At 42.1% G+C, this 17,922-nt stretch overlaps 2 protein-coding genes across 3 annotated transcripts in view; one reads left to right on the forward strand and one right to left on the reverse strand.

Moving 5' to 3' along the window:
* The window catches only part of SLC12A4 (solute carrier family 12 member 4), a 1,264,335-nt gene that overhangs the window by 343,460 nt on the left and 902,953 nt on the right, over positions 1-17,922 (reverse strand). The window lies entirely within an intron of this gene.
* EDC4 (enhancer of mRNA decapping 4) overlaps positions 1-17,922 on the forward strand; it is a 257,782-nt gene that overhangs the window by 74,772 nt on the left and 165,088 nt on the right. Inside the window, exons 7-9 of the mRNA XM_075187439.1 lie at positions 8,238-8,572; positions 14,722-14,847; positions 17,713-17,808. Of these exons, the coding sequence (XP_075043540.1) occupies positions 8,238-8,572; positions 14,722-14,847; positions 17,713-17,808 (557 nt within the window). The remainder of the gene's footprint in view (positions 1-8,237; positions 8,573-14,721; positions 14,848-17,712; positions 17,809-17,922) is intronic.

Raw genomic sequence — 17,922 nt, forward strand, 5'->3', positions numbered from 1 at the left:
ATCTATGGCCCCCCTGGCTCTACCTCCCTTTTCTTGGACAACTTCGCTGCCTGGCTCCCCCACTACCTTTCCTCTGACCTTCCCTCCATCATACTCGGCGACTTCAACATCCCCATTGACAACTGCTCAAACCCTGCCACCATCAAACTTCTCTCCCTCTCCTCCTTAGGCCTCATCCAGTGGACCTCCTCCCCCACCCACCGCCTTGGTCACTCCCTCGACCTTGTCTTCTCTCATCTCTGTGATCTCTCAAACTCTCCCTTCCCACTCTCGGACCACCATCTCCTCTCTTTCACTCTGTCCTCCTCCCCTGCTCCTCCCCCGCCCAAAGCCACTCTCACCAGACGCAACCTTGAAGCGATCGACCCAATCTCTTTCTCCTCCTCTCTTGATTCTCTCCTTCTCCCCCTTCCCTCCCTGGCCTTCCCTGACCAGGCCTCCTGTCTCTACAGCCATTCCCTCACTACTGTCCTGGACGCTGTCGCCCCTGCTTCTCCCATCTGCCGACGCCGTCTTATTCCGCAACATTGGCACTCCAAACTCACCTGCTTCCTCCAAAGGTGCTCTTTCCCAGGCCGACTTCCTTCACTTTAAATTTATCCTCTCCTCATTCTGCTCAGCCCTCTCCTTTGCTAAGCAAACCTTCTTTAAGTCCCTCATTTCCTCTCAGTCCTCCAATCCCTGCCGTCTTTTTGCCACCTTCAACTTCCTCCTTTCTCCGCCCACCCCCCCCCCCTCCGGTCCCACCTTCCCTCTCCGCTACTGACTTCGGCACTTTTTTCTCTTCCGAAATTGATGCCATCAGACTTAAGATCTTCTCCTCTAGCACCACTCCCGCTGCCCTTATCGCTCCACCCCCTCAACCTAACAAACAACTGTGGCGCTCCTTCTGCCCAACATAAGGCAAAGAAGTTCGCTTCCTTATTCTTTCCTCTCCAGCCTCCACCTGTGCTCTTAACCCCATCCCCTCTAACCTCCTTCGCTCTCTCTCTCCTACTGCCTGCTCCTACCTGGCACACCTCTTTAACCTATCACTCTCCACTGGTGTTGTTCCCTCCTCATTCAAACACGCTCTTAACTCTCCTATCCTCCAATAACCCAATCTTGACCCCCACCTCCGTCGCCAATTACCGCCCCATCTCACTTCTCCCCTACGCCTCCAAACTACTGGAGCAGTTAGTCTTCTGTCGTCTCACCAGATACTTCTCAGACAACTCCCTCCTCGACCCTCTCTAATCTGGTTAACGCCCCCTCCACTCCACTGAAACTGCACTGGCCAAAGTCACCAATGACCTCCTAACGGCCAAATCCAGGGGTCACTTCTCCTTACTCATCCTCCTTGACCTCTCCGCTGCCTTTGACACTGTAGACCACCCCCTCCTTCTGCAAACTCTTATCTCTCTCGGCCTCTCTGGTTCTGTCCACGCCTGGTTCTGCTCTTTTCTCGCCAACCGCACCTTCTCTGTCTCCACGTCTGGCTCTTCCTCCACACCCTCCCGATAGGAGTCCCCCAGAGCTCTGTCCTTGGCCCCCTTCTCTTTTCGTTCTACACTTCCTCCCTCGGTGCGCTCATCTCCTCCTTTGGTCTTCAGTATCACCTTTATGCTGACGACATTCAACTCTACATCTCTAATTCTGATCTCTCTTCCACCCTTCTCTCTCGTGTATCTGACTGCCTCTCTGCCATCTCCTCCTGGATGTCCTCACGCTTTCTCAAAATTAACATCTCTAAATCTGAATTTATTGTATTTCCTCCCTCAAGATTCCCCTCCCACCACAATCTCTCTATCATTGTTAATAACACAACCATCTCCTATGTCACCCAACTCCGTTTCCTGGATGTGTCTCTCTTTTTTGCCCCCCACGTCCACTCCCTTGCCCAAGCCTGTCGTTTCCAACTGCGCAACATCGCCCGCCTCCGACCCTTCCTCTCACAAGATGCCACCAAAACTATCATCCATGCACTCATCCCCCGCCTTGACTACTACAACCTTCTCCTCACTGGACAAAAATTTCTCAGGCGCTAGCAATCATAAAAATAATATGTGGTGATGGACCTCGGCTCCCTATGATAGATATCTGGGTCTATCCATATAAAACAATAACAGAAAAAAGTATAAGAGGCGCTGTATCCAACAACTAATTTATTATATTAAAATACAATTATTCATAAAACAATCAAGTAATATTGAATGTATATACTATTTGGTAAAAATATCAAGAGGCATAAAATTTGTTGCCCGCAATATGCACATAATATTGTATATATCAATATAACGATAATGTAACACAGTATTACTCTAAGGTTAACATGCTCTTAATCCAATTAGTCGCTTGAACAAATACACACACTTTTTCTTGTTCTTTAGATGGAAAAAGAATCAAAAGAAATAAATGGTAGTATGTATTAGTATAATACTTGATTAGCGTGCAGGCCAGTTTTGCGGTAAGCTGCAGCAGAAAGTGGAAGCTCTAAATCCTTTGATCCTAGATAAATGGCAAGTAGTCACACGAATATTCTATTTAAACTCTCCTGGCTTGCATACATAGCCGCCAGCCAAACGATTAGTATTAGCATGCAGATAACTGCAGCAATGATACAGATAGACAGTCTATGTCAAAGCACTTAGCACGCTTGGCATCTGATAAAGACGGCAGAGAGGTGAGTAAGGTAAAGTCCACTTGGCCCACTTACTTTATATGTCGCTGGATACCCCGGGGTATGGATCCTTAAAGTCCAATATGATACTGTGTATGATGAGGATTAAATATATAACTGACGCGTTTCTCCGTGACCCCCACAATTTCATCAGAGGAATGATGGTATTAGGTTAGCCAAATACTATTTAAAGCCGAATCATAGGTCACATGACAGCGTCCGGCCAATCAAAACATGATTCCAATCGTTCATTTGTTTTGAAACAGTGTTCGAGTAAAGTTGTATTGTTGCATTCAAAACGACAAATGTAAGTATGTCTGAAAAGCAGTAGTAAGGCTCCCTAAATATAGTATATATCAATCAAGTATATATTACATAGTATACTAGCGGTAAGCCAATAAATTCACATACAAAGTAACTCTATACACTTATATAATTATAAAATAAATATAAATATGAGCCTAGAGCTATATAATCCCATTGATATATTTATATAATGGAATATATCATAATTAGTATCTAATATAATTAATTGCAACACCCACATGGGTTGCAATACAGATAAATTAGTATATTGTTAAAAAATTAACTATAAAAAATGTGCATATGTGTATGCCTACATACAAATATATGCGCGCAAACACACACATGTACATATGTACCCCAAGATGTGTAACTTCGACAATCACCTATATAAACAAATTTATAACAAATCAGTGGCGCACGCAGGGGGGGTTGCTGAGTCTTCAGAACTCCCCCCCCCCCCCCCCTGCGCTAACCAAGTGGCCACCATAGCGGCACTGTCCTATGCAGCAGCCGCGGCGCTGTCAAAGAAGCGTCCGCGGCAGTGCTTCTTTGACAGCGCCGCGGCTGCTGTATAGGACAGCGCTGCTGAAATGGAGCTGCTGCGCATGAGACAGTTCTTTCTACCACAACGATAAAAACCATTTGGTCTAGTGGTAAGCCAATTCGTCATTGTTGAATCGTTAGATAACTTCACCATTTTCTTTGGATCAAAGAAACTCTGTGCCAGATATTCTTTGAAATTGCAGGATCTTCTAAACACCACATTATTTTCTTTTGAAACAGAAGAACTTAATAGATCATCAGCTGTCAATATCCTAGAGTTCCTATGATAATATGTCTAATCTTGTAGGCGTAACTATTATGTTGTGTAATAAACACTAGAGGTCTTAAATCCTCCTTTTCCTTGTTCTTATTCATAGACAACTGTTTAAAGAGATTGGTGCTATCAATATCCTCTACACCATCAAGGGCTCGATGTAACACTGTGGTTGGATATCCCTGATCAACAAAAGATTGATATACTGTAACAATATGTTTATTAAAATCTTTATTAGTTGAACAATTCCTTTTCATCCTTAGGTATTGGCCCCTGGGAATATAATCTTTCCAGGGTTTAAAGTGATTACTCTTATAGTGTAAAAAACTATGGGCATCAATAGACTTGGAGAATGTTTCCGTATAAATAATGTTATCACTTACCTTTAATGTGTTATCCAAAAAGTTAATAGTAGTGTTATTAGAACTTCTCGTGAAACGTAAACCAAAATCGTTGTATCCTCACTGGCCTTCGCATCTCGCCCCTCTCCGCTCTGTACTCAATGTGGCTGCTAGACTCATGTTTCTGTCACGCCGCTCCTCCTCTGTCTCCCCTCTCTGCCATGCCTTACACTGGCTCCCTTTCGCCTACAGAGTCCTCTTTAATCTCCTTACCACCACCTACAAAACTCTTTCCCAGTCTACTGCCCCCTATATCTCTAACCTCCTCACCATTCACACTCCTGCCAGCTCCCTACGCTCAGCAAATGACCGTCGCCTCTCCTCCACTCTAATTACCTCTTCCCACTCCAGAATCCAAGACTTCTCCCGTGCTGCCCCCCTGCACTGGAATGACCTCCCTCGCTCCATCCGTCTCGCTCCCAATCTGTGCTCCTTCAAACGAGCACTCAAAACTCGCCTATTCCTCAAAGCCTACCAACCTTCCACCTAACCCCCTCATCTCCTCCGCTCATTCTACCCTCTCTCCCCTGGTCCCCTTTTCCCTCCCCCTTGCATCACTGCCTCCCTTTCGTGCCTGTTTCATCCACCCTCCCTTAGGATGTAAGCTCGAATGAGCAGGGCCCCTCTCCCCTCCTGTCTCATACCCATTCTTCTGCTCCGTATTTACTCTATTTGTCGGCCGGAGCTTCTGAAGCATTGGTACTTTGTTTACTGTTCTGTACTGTTTCACCCTGTATGGTCTACTGTTTGTACTATGTACGGCGCTGCGGATACCTTGTGGCGCCTAACAAATAAAGGATGATGATAATAATAATGATGATGATAATAATAATAATAATGTATAGTTACAGGCAGCCTGCTCCAGTGCAGCCTTTATTGCTGAGGATTTTATTTATTCTTCAGAGGGTGGCATTCTCTTTTTTCCAGACATATGCATGCCGTATATTAAAGTATTTTCATCGTTTTTCAATAAGCATTGTCTAAGCGATTTATGTGGTTCCAAAGCACAAGCAATCTATTTAGCAAAAAGGTTTAGCAGTTCAATAAACAAGTACAATACAGCCGATACCAAATACATACATACATATGCTGCGCTCTCTGCTGGATCCAGCTAGACAGTCCTTCAGTCCAGAAGACTGTGATCAGTGATGACTGTCTTAGCTGGTCTCAGGGAGCTGTATATATACACAGAATACACAGATACAGAGAAAACAATACAGATTATGTGGTTTGCTTCTATAGGTTCAGGCTTCAGAAGGGTCCAGTGTAATGCAGGTCATAGGCCAGTTCAAACGAAGATATCCAAAGGTGGGGGTCAGCTCTCCGGGGAATGTACTCTGATTTTCCCACCCAGAATCCAGTTTAAACTAGTCTATTTACACTACACAGACAATATAATTCTAATAATTTATTCCCTACAATCTAGAACTACCATATGCAATGTGCATTCTGTTTGGCGATTGCACCGAATGTCTGCGAATAAATTGGGGATTAGAATGATACTAAACATAATGTTTCCTGTAACCTGAACCTTAAATATCACCAAAGTGTACATATAACCTTATAATATATATAACTATAAACCAAATACCATCTGCTCATAAATGACTGTGGAATGGAACCATTATGAATATGAAATATATAAATAAATGAATGTGAAAGTACGAGTGTATGCGTGCGTATTTTATCGTGCGATGGCGCCATGACACGTAACATGTGGCGTACTGATTGCAATCGCACGGTAAAACAATATTAATATACTTTCTTTCATCCAATTATATGACTTTGACACGTATGCAGGGGTATGGAGAAGGCATTTGGTCTGCTTAACTGTAGCTTTTCTTTCATACCTATAGATGGTGGGGTTAGATCAGCGCTCCCTATATTGAAGTTCGATAGAGCAGCCAATTGGGACAGGGAAATGGGGACTGGATAGAGGGCTGTGGGGACAAGGATAAAGTAACGGGTAAAGGGTAGCTCAACCCTATTGGACAATAACAAATTGAATCCCTGGGCGCTGGTGAGATAATATGGCTAACCGGCATACAGCATAGGTTATAAACATTTATTAGATACAAATGTAAGTGGTGAGTTGCAACTCAAATGCCAATAAAATAAACAATGTAAAACATGTAAATACATCCAAAATCAAAAGGTTATTACACTTTGATATTTGCAGATATCGGGTAGGATGTATTGCCCACAAATGCAAAGTTCTGTGAAATGGAAAACCACAATGCCAATGTTGGAGGAAGACGGATGCAGTTTTGAAATGTAGAATTGATTCAGAGCTGAAGGGTTGTCTCTCCTGTATGTACTCTCAGAGTTCAAGGACATGGGTTTGGGTTTAATCATTCAAACCTCTGCTGAATCTGCTGGAACAATCTTCTCACCTGAAGTCATGGTACAAATACAGTGTTCAGGACTCTTATTCAGAATGTTCTCCTGTATATGACAAAATTCAAAAAGACGAGCGATATCCACAGACTGCATTAGGAAGAACTAAAATAACTAGCTCTAGATATGATAACCCTTTTTATGTATTGGACTCTTTAAAAGAGCAGCCAGGGTGACAACCTCTTTAGACCTATAGAAGTCCAGTCTATTAAACCAGTCCTTAACTGATGGGGAAGATGGCGTTTATCCATAATAACCTCTTTTGTTGCCTTATTGACATTCTTAATGAGGGATTTCTTATAAGAAACACTCAGAACATATTGAGAATCTTGAAGTCTTGCCCTGCTCGCACTACTTACCCCAAAATATCTTTTGCAAATTTTAATCACCTCTTTCCAAAAGGGTCAGATCTTCAGGTATCTCCTTTTGGAGCTATCACAGCGCCAGCATTTCTCTGAGAGTCCAGGAAAAAAAAGGCACGTATACATCACCATACCTATTACAAAGGAGGTTGTAAGTAACATATCTACAGAGTAACGACCTATAAAATAAATAAAAAAATAAAAAGTAGACGGCAAGATATATGGATCTCTTACCCATGGCGCACGACGACCAACCTGGAGGTTGGTCGTCAGAAACTAGTCAGTGCTTTACCGCTTGAGAAAGTCTGTGTATCAGACGAAACGCGTCGCCCTGTGTCTGCTGCCTGAAAGATCGATTACATATTATCTATTTATCGATGGAAATAGTGTTTTTTATCCTGATTTGAAACTTTTATTCACATGAGCTGTTACTTAGCTCCGTTTATGCTATTTGAGGTATCCTGAGCCCTAAGGGGAACGGAGAGTTTGTATTACAAACGGAATCTATAGTCACGTGATTTGCATCTCTATCTGGATTGGTGCGCACCGAAGAGGACATTCAGTCCGTCTCTGAATCGACTAAACAAACATCAGTCCCACGCAGCACTGCTCCTTGATGTGAGGATATTATCTGCTGGTGGTAAGAACTAATGCACTTTGCGGAGGTACGAGACGTCTTCTGATGTTTAGCCGTCCAGGCGGTAAGGAGTCTCTATCTATAATGTACCCATCTCACTTTTAACTCCAGCTATTTCTGGTGACAATCTGTTTGGGAATCTATGACTTTATAGCCGCATTTGTGACACTGAAGTTAATTCATTCCGCTTCACCAAAAGAGGTAACATTCGATTCAACAGGATATTTACTAGACGTGGCATTCTTTGATTTCTCTACGGCCTTTTCGGGATCCCCAGAGAGTTACTCTTATCCCCAACCCCAATTGCTTCGTCCATTGATTGTCCGCATTTGAATTGGATACTATCTATTGATTAAATGTGTCTCTTATTGGGAGCTATGTGATTTGTAATGTCTTACATATTTTACTCTCTAAGTTTTGTGCATATATTTGCCAATTTTATATGTTAATATTGTTGTGAGATTAATACCTTTTAGTCTATTAAGGTTGTATATAGGATATTCTCATGTGATCTGATTTAATAAATGTCCAACCAGGCGATTTTTGCGCAACTCTCCTTCTGTTTTTGTTATTTGTATATGGAGGACTAACACTACCTCCTTTCTGAGTTGCTGCACTAGTTGCCGAGATTTTTATAATCTATATCTGTTTTATTTAGGATTTATTAGCGGCAGAGACCAAGTTTTCTTTGACTACAGTGAACAAGATGACTTCTAGTAAGCAAAACACAATAAGGGCGTATCAGGGCGGTGGAACAGTGGCCGGAGGCTTGGCGGTTCTTGTCACAGTCGTCCACTCAGTAGTTGGAAGCCTTCTTGATGAGGAGGGTGAGACCAAGGAGTCAGGATCTGAGCCTTGTGTCGGAGGGTTAGTGAGGGAGGACGGGGCAGGAAGTCCCAAAGTCTCAAGAAGTCAGACAGCGTCCGCCATTGTCCGAGCCGAGTGGAGCTTGATGTGGTGCCAGACGAGAATACGAAACGGAAATCCCCAGCGGTATCGGATGCTGTTATCTCTGAGAATCGCTGTCACTGGTTTTAACTCACGCCTTTTGAGGAGGGTGATCGGGGCAATGTTCTTGTAGATTTGCAGGGAAGCATTATCGAAGGAGATTGCGTCAGATTTCCGAGATTCCCGCAGGATCGCCTCCTTAGTAGTGTAATAATGACATCTAAGGATAACATCCAGAGGCTGAGAAGGATCCTGAGACCTAGGGCGTAGAGCTCTATGTGCTCTGTCCAGGAGAAGTTGGTCTTCTGGTGTAGCAGGAGTTATATGCGCAAAGAGTCTTTTCAGGTATTGGCCAAGGAGGGATTGGTCAACTTCCTCGGGGATGCCTCTGATGCGCAAATTATTGCGTGGAGCCCTGTTTTCCTGATCTTCTTGCTCCTCCCGCATGCAAGCCATATCCTGTTTGAGGCGGTGAACATCTGCCGCTGTGTCTCGATGGGAGGTGACGACTTCTTCCATTTTGGTTTCTAGGTGATCCGTCTTATCCCCCATGGCCTGCAACGCAGCCTTGAGGGAGCCTATCGCTTTTTGGACTTCAGTTTGGACTGCCTGCACCGATCTCCTCGTCTCCTTGACCTCGCGGAACAAAGATTGTAGGTCTTTACGGGTCAGCGGAGATGAATCAGAGTCCGAGTGAGTCTCGTCGCGCGGAGACGAAGCGTTTGAGGTTTTTGCTTCTGTGTAGGCAAATTTCTTAAGGCTCTGAGGGAGGTCAGAGCCGCCCATCTTCCTGGCCCCTTTCAGCATGGTTCACTCAAGGTGAGTGCCACAGATAGATTAGACAAGATGTACCGTTATGGAGGATTCTGTGTATAGGATAGAAGAGAAAACAGTATCACAACATTCAAGGATAGGACCCTGGCCCGCGGGCCATGCGGTACGTCACAGTTTAATCCATATTGCGGGTCACATTACATCAGGACTGTGCTTAGCTCCATAGAAATCCGGAATAATAGCAGTAAGGAGATGCTATCAGATATTATATGAATTGTATTGCTGTAGCAGGGATCAGAAGGTGTAATATCACAATCAGCCACTAGATGGCAGCAAAACCACAGTTCAGTAATTCAGACGGCAATCAAATCGATACAAGTGTGTCCTGCATTCAAGCTGGGAGATCACAAGAAGGACTCACGTCAGAGAGATGTCGGTGAACACAGGTAAGCCAGCGATTTCTTAGTGAAGCTCAACCCCTCAGGATAGACAGGGTGAAAATCCACAGCTTCCCCCCGCAGATGACCATAGGCAGAAGAGGTCCCCTTCAAGGGCTGTAATCAGCTCACTGTCTGCCCCAGAGTTCAGCCTCCATTCACAGGCAGTTGCCAGTAGAAAGTCCTAGGGAGGAGAGGATCCGGAGTCAGCGCTGGCCCAGACACTTTAATAGGAAGTCGGGGGAGAGGAACCACGCCAGCCGCAAGATGGCGTCAGGACACTGCAAAAATCGAGGCCGCGGCTTTTTGCAGCTGAACAGGCCTCAACAGCGCTGAGTGTGTCAGATGCCCTCCAGACACCCCAGGACACGTCAGGGCCGTAACGGAGGGCGCCGGTGAGGAAAGGAGAAGCCCCAAGGGGAAGCTAGCAGGGCTGGAGATGGCAGGGAGCTCAAAACAGAGGGGAGCTCCAGCAAAGCGTAGCTGACCGAGATGGCTGCCAGACCACGCCCACTACTAAGCACTTTTTAACTTTGCAATCTGGCTCGATCAATATACAATATGTACCACTGAACCTCATGTTCCATAGATTGTAAGCTTGCGAGCTGGGCCCTCTTACCTCTCTGTCTGTTTGTATTACCCAGTATTGTTTTATTACTGTGTTTGTTCCCAATTATAAAGCACTACGTAATTCGCTGGTGCTATTTAAATAAATGTGGATGATTATATTGAGTCTCCAACACTGCCACACTGAAGATGAAGCTTGGGTAAACAGAAAAAAAAAAACAAAAAAAAACTTTTAATTTCCCCCACTGTGGGGCCACTAATTGTGTCTCTAAGTCCCTTTCTCAGGCTTGAGTAAATCTGGGGGGAGAAGACTGTATGTCAGTTCCCAGAAATATATAGATCATTGACAGTATTTCGGGTCTAGTTGAATGGTACAGAAAACTTAAAACAGAGTTAACTCTCTACCCAGGGTTTTGTTTCTGTATATACTCCTAAGGTAATACATCCTTGCATCCGGCCCTTCCTCTCCCAAGATGCCACCAAATGCCTTATCCACTCTCTGATCATCTCCCGCCTGGACTACTGCAACCTCCTCACTGGCCTCCCCCACTCTCATCTCGATCCCCTTCGATCCGTCCTTAACGCTGCAGCTAGGCTTATTTTCCTCTCTCGCCGCTCCTCTTTTGTCTCCCCCCTCTACCTAGCCCTTCACTGGCTCCCATTCCCCTTCAGAATCCTCTTTAAGCTCCTCACACTCACCTACAAGGCCCTCGCCAACTCCACTGCGCCCTACATCTCCACCCTCCTCTCTATTCATGCTCCATCCCGCCCTCTCCGTTCTGCCTCTGACCGTCGCCTCTCTTCCCCCCTTATAACCTCCTCCCACGCGCGTATCCAAGACTTCGCCCGCGCTGCCCCCCTCCACTGGAACAAGCTCCCTCCCTCCATCAGAACTTCCCCTAATCTGTCCAGCTTCAAACGGGCCCTAAAAACCCACCTTTTTCTTAAAGCCTTTCTGTCTCCCACTTAACTTCCTACCTTATCTTCTGCCTCTGTCCCCCTACTCTCCCTCTCTCCCCTGCGTCTCTCTGTCTGTCCACCCCTCCCCTTAGATTGTACGCTCCTCTGAGCAGGGCCATCTCTCCTCCTGTTTCCACCATTTCTAACTCTGCTCTCCAGCTACTTAGCCCTCCTCCTCAAAGGTCCTCCACCCCACGTCCACTTTCGCTCCCTCCTCCCCCCTGGGGGTCTCCCTGTCTTCCGCGCCCCCCTTCTTGGGCCCCGTCGTTTTCGGATCCTCCCTCCCCTTTCCCGCCCTCTCTAGCTGTGCATTGAGCGTACTGAGTTGCTGTGTTTACTGTACTGTGCTGTCTCCCATTGTATTGTGATTTTGTTTGTCTCTGTACGGCGCTGCGGATGCCTTGTAGCGCCTTATAAATAAATATTAATAATAATAATAATAATAATACATGAGCTCTATGTAGTCCCAACTCTCCTTACCTGAGAGTGGTAACTCTTCTTTATTTATGGATGGATTCCTCTACTACTAACCAACCGACGGACCCAAAGAGGACCAGCTGAACACTCTTTCTGAAGTATGTGATGTGCTTCGCCTGGACGATAGTCTTTTTTTATGTGAGAGATCTCAGAGGGGTTAATAGTGCAGACATTTGTTCAGGTTCTCTCAATGTTTTTCAGAGTCAAAGTCTGTGCAGTCGTGTGATGTTTTATATAATGCAGAGATGGGGCCCATGAAGCAATTTGTATTGGCCTAGTGAGACTGTGTTCTTCCACAGTAATCCACTGCTTAGCTCGACCATTTCATAATCCTATTGAGGTGAACAGCTTCATAATAAGCCAGAAAAATCTATAAACTTGTTAAATATAGTTGTAAGGTATTGTATACACCTACTATTCTCACACCTAAATGGCATCATAATTGGACAGAAATAAGACGCCCTTCTTGTTCATCTGGGAATAACTGATAGTCTTAAAAATCACTCTGACTTAAGTCTTCAAATAAAATTAACTGTCTAAAATGCAACTGTCTAAAATACATTGAAAAATCAATATTTCGTAAACTAATGGTTAGACAGTCGAGATATTTGGCAGAAATAGTTTTTGGGACATCTTTTCAACTAAAAAAATTTCGTTAAAATCTGAGATGGGAGGTGGGCATTTCATTTTTTTTTTGGGGGGTGATCTGATGTGGAATGACCTGGATATGAGTATGGTAATTACATTATCCAGTAAATTGGCTGATCAAGAATATGAGCTCATTCAATGAGGCTTATAATCTGTTTCTATTAAAGCGCTGTTAATAGTACTGTTTGATGGACAAATTGCTTAATGAAAACTGTGTGGTCTCATTTGGCTAGAAGCTCATTTATGGTTTATCTGATATACCCCCTCTTGAAAAAGAATTGTATAATTTCCTCTTTTCCAATTATGTGTATTAGGAGCAAATTTAATTAGATGATTAAATACTGCTACAAGAAGGTTTTTCAATTAAATTATTAGGTCTTAAACTGACTTCCTGACATGTGCTGAATAATTTATTACTGGTTCCGCTGAAATTAAGATCCTAGGATTGAACTGGAACTTCATCTTCCTTGTTACTTCTGCTTTATTGTAAATGTATCCAATTTATTGTTTGTTTGTTTGTTTTTTACAAATGTTGGAAATATTACACTATTAAGGTTTTCTGTAGAAATATTAAACTGTACACTGATGTAAAGATTGTGCTAGATTCTCATTTTGACACTTAAGGTTTTTTTTTTTTTCAATTATGGTTTAAGTTCTATAATATGACTACAATGAAACAGTGGATGCTGAGGCCCTATAACAGACCAATTAGAATCTTGAATACTGGGCTAGTATGAGAGTGCGATCTGGTGAACATTTGGATTTTATTTGCATTTTTCCTCTCATCTACTGGAGGAACCTTCATATCAAGAATATCCTGTTGGGTGAAGTTAGCTGTGAGTGCTTCTTTTGCAGCTCATTAATTCTCATCTCAGAGATCTTCTAACTTATTTCATATTTGTGGCAGGTTATGTGTTGTCCTTGCCTGTTAGTATTAAACATTCTTATTTTTTCAAAAACATCTTTACCATGGTAGATATTTGTCAGTGAACACTGAATTCTCCATGTAGTAGGGTATTCGACCTTAGGATAGCACCCCTTTTTTACTTCTTTCTATTTTTTTTTCTCCTGAAGGTCCTTCTCGGGGCTGTCATATAGTTGGTATTGCTCTTACGTTTAATTTTTTTAGTTTGTATTCCATTTCAGTTGGTACATTTCTTTTTGGATCTGGATGAGCTTCAGGCAAGCTTGCTTAAAGACCAGCTCCTCTCTTTTCTCTTGCTTCCGTTATAGTGATTAGTTATAGTACTGGTTACTTGTTGGAGCTCTGCATTGTTAGTTCACAGCATGAGTTGTGTCTCTGCCGTGATGGTGACACCTGTAGGCTGTGTACATGTGGCTTTCCTGTGAGCATTCCTTTCTATTCTGCCTTTAAGATTTTAGAACATCTCGAGAAGTGCTGTTATCCAGAGCCAATGAAAGGATACTGAACTTCCATCCCTTGTATGTCTTCCTGGCTGTTATGGGGCCTGTCTCCAATCTCATTTTTAGCCCTCTTGAATTATTGTGTGGCTCTGCCATTTTTGTTTCCTTAAGTGTAAACCTCTTTTTCAGATTATTTTTTTCTTACCCTCTTAATGTTCCCCCTGAGGGTGTGTATTGTCTACTCTTGTTAGTGTATGTTACCCATTGAATTCAGAGAAATTAATTATCTGTAAGTAATAAAATTTCTTTATATCAAGGAAAGGTGAATAGTGGATCATTTATAATTGTCCCACTCTAATTATACCCAATTTACATTTCACTCTTGTGTAGACACTGCATACATTTCGCGTGTCAGTATGGAAACCATGTGTTGGTTTTACAATCCTTTTGTACCAAGCATCTGATTGCACAATACAGTGCTAAATTCCACTATAATTTCCTATCGCATATAACAAATTACAGATAACTGTGGGGCATAGGAACTTTCTGAAAATTGGTTTGCAGACCTGTGAAATATTTTCTATGCAGACTGGCATTACTAGAATCACTTGCTAGGTGTCTATAAATAATAACTTTATATGAAAAGTGAATTACTATTTTGGTTCTCGAAAATGGGTAGGGTAGAGATTAAATAATTTTAGGTGAACACCAGTAATTTAAATTCAGATTAAATGTCCCACTGGAGTCACTGAATCTTGCTTTGCTAGTAATTATCCTGTTTTGCCAAACACAATAAATTAAGAACTACCTCACAATATTTCTTAAATTAATACATCTTTGCAAACCGTTGTTATCTCTACTCATGGGCATACGTTTATTCAATATCAGTAGAACCTCTGCAAATAAATGCTGCATCTTATTTGATTTAAAATCTTCAATTTAATGTTTCAAACATTTTTACTTAAGATTGTTTTTTATTGAAATGTTAAGAAGTTGTATTCTGTTCAGGTGTCTCCACGAGTGGAAACCACACAATGGAAGACCTGTGTCTTGTTTACTATTCTGTGACAACCACAAGAAGCAGGATCCAGAGTAAGCTTATAATTTTTATTATGTTATGTATGATATGCATTTGGTGAAGTAGATTAGAATAAATACAATTAACCCCTATTTTACCCATAGTTGTATGACACAAGACACCACGAAATCAAGCAATCTTGACACTTGGCACTGGACAAATAGAAAATATGCCTGTTCCAGTCCTCCAAGCAGGTTTGCCTGAAATGTCAAGGGGAGATACTTAGTGTGAAAATATAGTAGATCAAAAATTTATAGGTGCATGATCCTTAGAAACAGTCTGTATTATATGTGTATGATGTTATATGTATAACTGAATTTTATTTGTACAGTTTTGTGGCATTTCAAAATTGTTAAAATGTTTGTGGCTTGTGACTTATCGGTATGTGGACAGGTAGCACTAAGCGGGCACATTTGTGTCCTCCATTAGCTACCTTTTTCGCCAAACATAACTTAGGCAGTGTCATCTCACTTTAAACTATCACAAGCTTGTATTCTTTATTTGGGATGATGTAATCTGTATCTACGTGGATTAAAAAAAAAAAATTAGTTCTTCTTTACCTAAGCAAAGGTGTTTGGAGATGCATGAAACAAAGCATATCCCACACACTGTGCACTATGGTAGATGTCACCTCTCCAAATCCTCATACAGCACCAGTACTAGGCATCTAGAGACTAGGCACCATTACTAGGCAGTTAGAGACTAGAACGGTGGAATAAAGTGATGAACAAGGTTTTGCAGTGTTGTTGTTCAATTCAAGTTTTTTTAAACTGGTGTGTGTGTTCTCGATGTTAACTCTCTTAGTTTCATGGGCTGGGGTCTTAGGGATTCCCTGTACATTGTACTGGGACCACTAAAATGGCAAATTTGCTTTCCAGGGTTCCCAATCTTATTAATTAACCTAGCCCCTGCAGTCCAGGGATGTCTCTAGGCGGCACCAGTGTGAAATTCATTTTCACTATAGCAGAGAACTCCATGGGGTAAATGTATCAAGCTGAGAGTTTTCTGGCTGGTTTGAAAAGTGGAGATGTTGCCTATAGCAACCAAACATTCTAGCTATCATTTTCTAGAATGTACTAAATAAATGATAGCTAGAATCTGAAAAACTCTGGAAAACTGTCAGCTTGATACATTTACCCCCATGTCTTTGATCTCCCTGCTATAGCTTAGCTAACCCAGGCTGTGTTTTTTTTTTTTTTTTTTTTAAACTTGCACAGTGCCTTGTGTATGGAAAGTGTTGTATTTTGTGCTCTTCTGCACATCATTGCTTGTGTAAACAGTTCCTCCTATGGTTGTGACAATCATTGTAACTGTATGGAATAGAAAATTAAATACAATTCAGATACATAAAGGGTATCATCGAATAGTTCAAACTTATCCAAATAAACTCACAATATATCTTACTAACAAATAATTGCTGGTTCATGAGTAAATAATTGAAGTAATCAAAGAGGCTGTGACTGGATAAACCTCCAATGCCACACTGTCGTGTTGCTGGGCACCATCTGGGCTTGCCTTGCCTCGCCTTCGTCCATTTTCTTTAGCTCAGATGAGCCCCTCTAAGCGCCGTAGGAGGGACTTTGCTTCCACCGCTAGGCTCTTTAACTGGCACCTAGAATCGCTTCCTTCTGGTTAACTGTTGCTGCTAGTGCAACCCCTTGCCGGTTACCTGAGCTGGTACCCCTGACCTCTTCTTTCAGATCAGGATTGCTGTGGATGGTTCCCACTTGCCTATCACATTGGCTAGAGCTGCAGGTTAGCAGGCAGAGCATTGGTACCTAGATACTGTTTAGATTGTTCTTATCTGTAGGTCACAGGATTAACAGCATGTAAGTAGGCCTCATAGCGGGCTCCTTAAGCAATGATGTTTATTAGCTGAAGAAGTCTTTAAAAGGACAGTTACAAACTAATTTGAGCTACTAATGATCTCTAGAAGTTACAGATGGAATAATACTATATTTTACATGAACATCAGGGCTCTTTTACACACATGTTGGCAGGGGGTTGCCAGCTCCCTGATCCTAGCTGGCACCATAAAGTCTGAGATTTTACATAAAATATTTAGCATCAGGATATAATCTATTCTCTAATCTTGGATTTAACAGAATTCACATCAATCTGTGGTTTCCTAAATCATTTGATGGTTGCATTATTAATGTAGTTTGTTTATCTTTGTAGCAAAACAAGATAAAAGGTAACAACCTACTGCTGTGTATTTAGGCTAAAAGGGTGTTGGTCACTCACAGACGAAAAGGACTAATTAGCATGGGACTTACATTAGAAAAGTTACCAAAAAAACTAATCTCTTCATATCCAATAAAAAAGTACACAATATCAAAAATCTATACATTTGCAGCAAAATATATGTAAATAGAATAAACTTATTGAGCCAGTCACACAGTCATCTAGTTAATTAGCAAGTGTCATCACCGCTTCTTAAACAGAATGGACACATTCCTCACGGGTCCCATGAATCAATCCGCAAACTAAAAAAAAAAAATACAAGGAGGGATATAGTATCTCATTCATTTTATTAGTATTTGAATGGTTATAGGATATGGCAGTCAGAATCTGCATGTATTAAAAGAACATCAGTACATGTGGTAGATGAAACATCAGGTTGCAGTGGTCTTGACTATGATTACCCTACAGATATGTTGTAAAGTCATAGTCCTAAAAAGAGTGATTTTCCATAGCTCTGCAGTCGCTATTTATTTTACATAGAATTTAAAATGTTTAGCGATTTGCAAGACATCGGTAAGCACTATTTGTATGAAAGCCAACTACCTTTGCCACCAACTATTTACCAGTCCAGCAGCACTGATCACTGAACAAAAGAGCACATTACTATTGTACTGTATTTGTGTTTCTCTTTACAGAGTTCCCTTTTGGAGGTTTCTGATCACAGGGGCAGATCAGAACAGACAGCTTAAAATGTGGTGCACAGTTTCCTGGACATGCCTACAGACAATCAGGTGAGATGCATGTAATGGCCGTCCATGTATTTTTTTTATTTTTGCATGGAAAATGGAAACCTCACAACAATATATTGCTTTTTAAATAGGATGACATGTAACTTAAGCATTATT

This window comes from Mixophyes fleayi, chromosome 10 (genome assembly GCF_038048845.1).
Source record: "Mixophyes fleayi isolate aMixFle1 chromosome 10, aMixFle1.hap1, whole genome shotgun sequence".
Taxonomy (NCBI): domain Eukaryota; kingdom Metazoa; phylum Chordata; class Amphibia; order Anura; family Limnodynastidae; genus Mixophyes; species Mixophyes fleayi.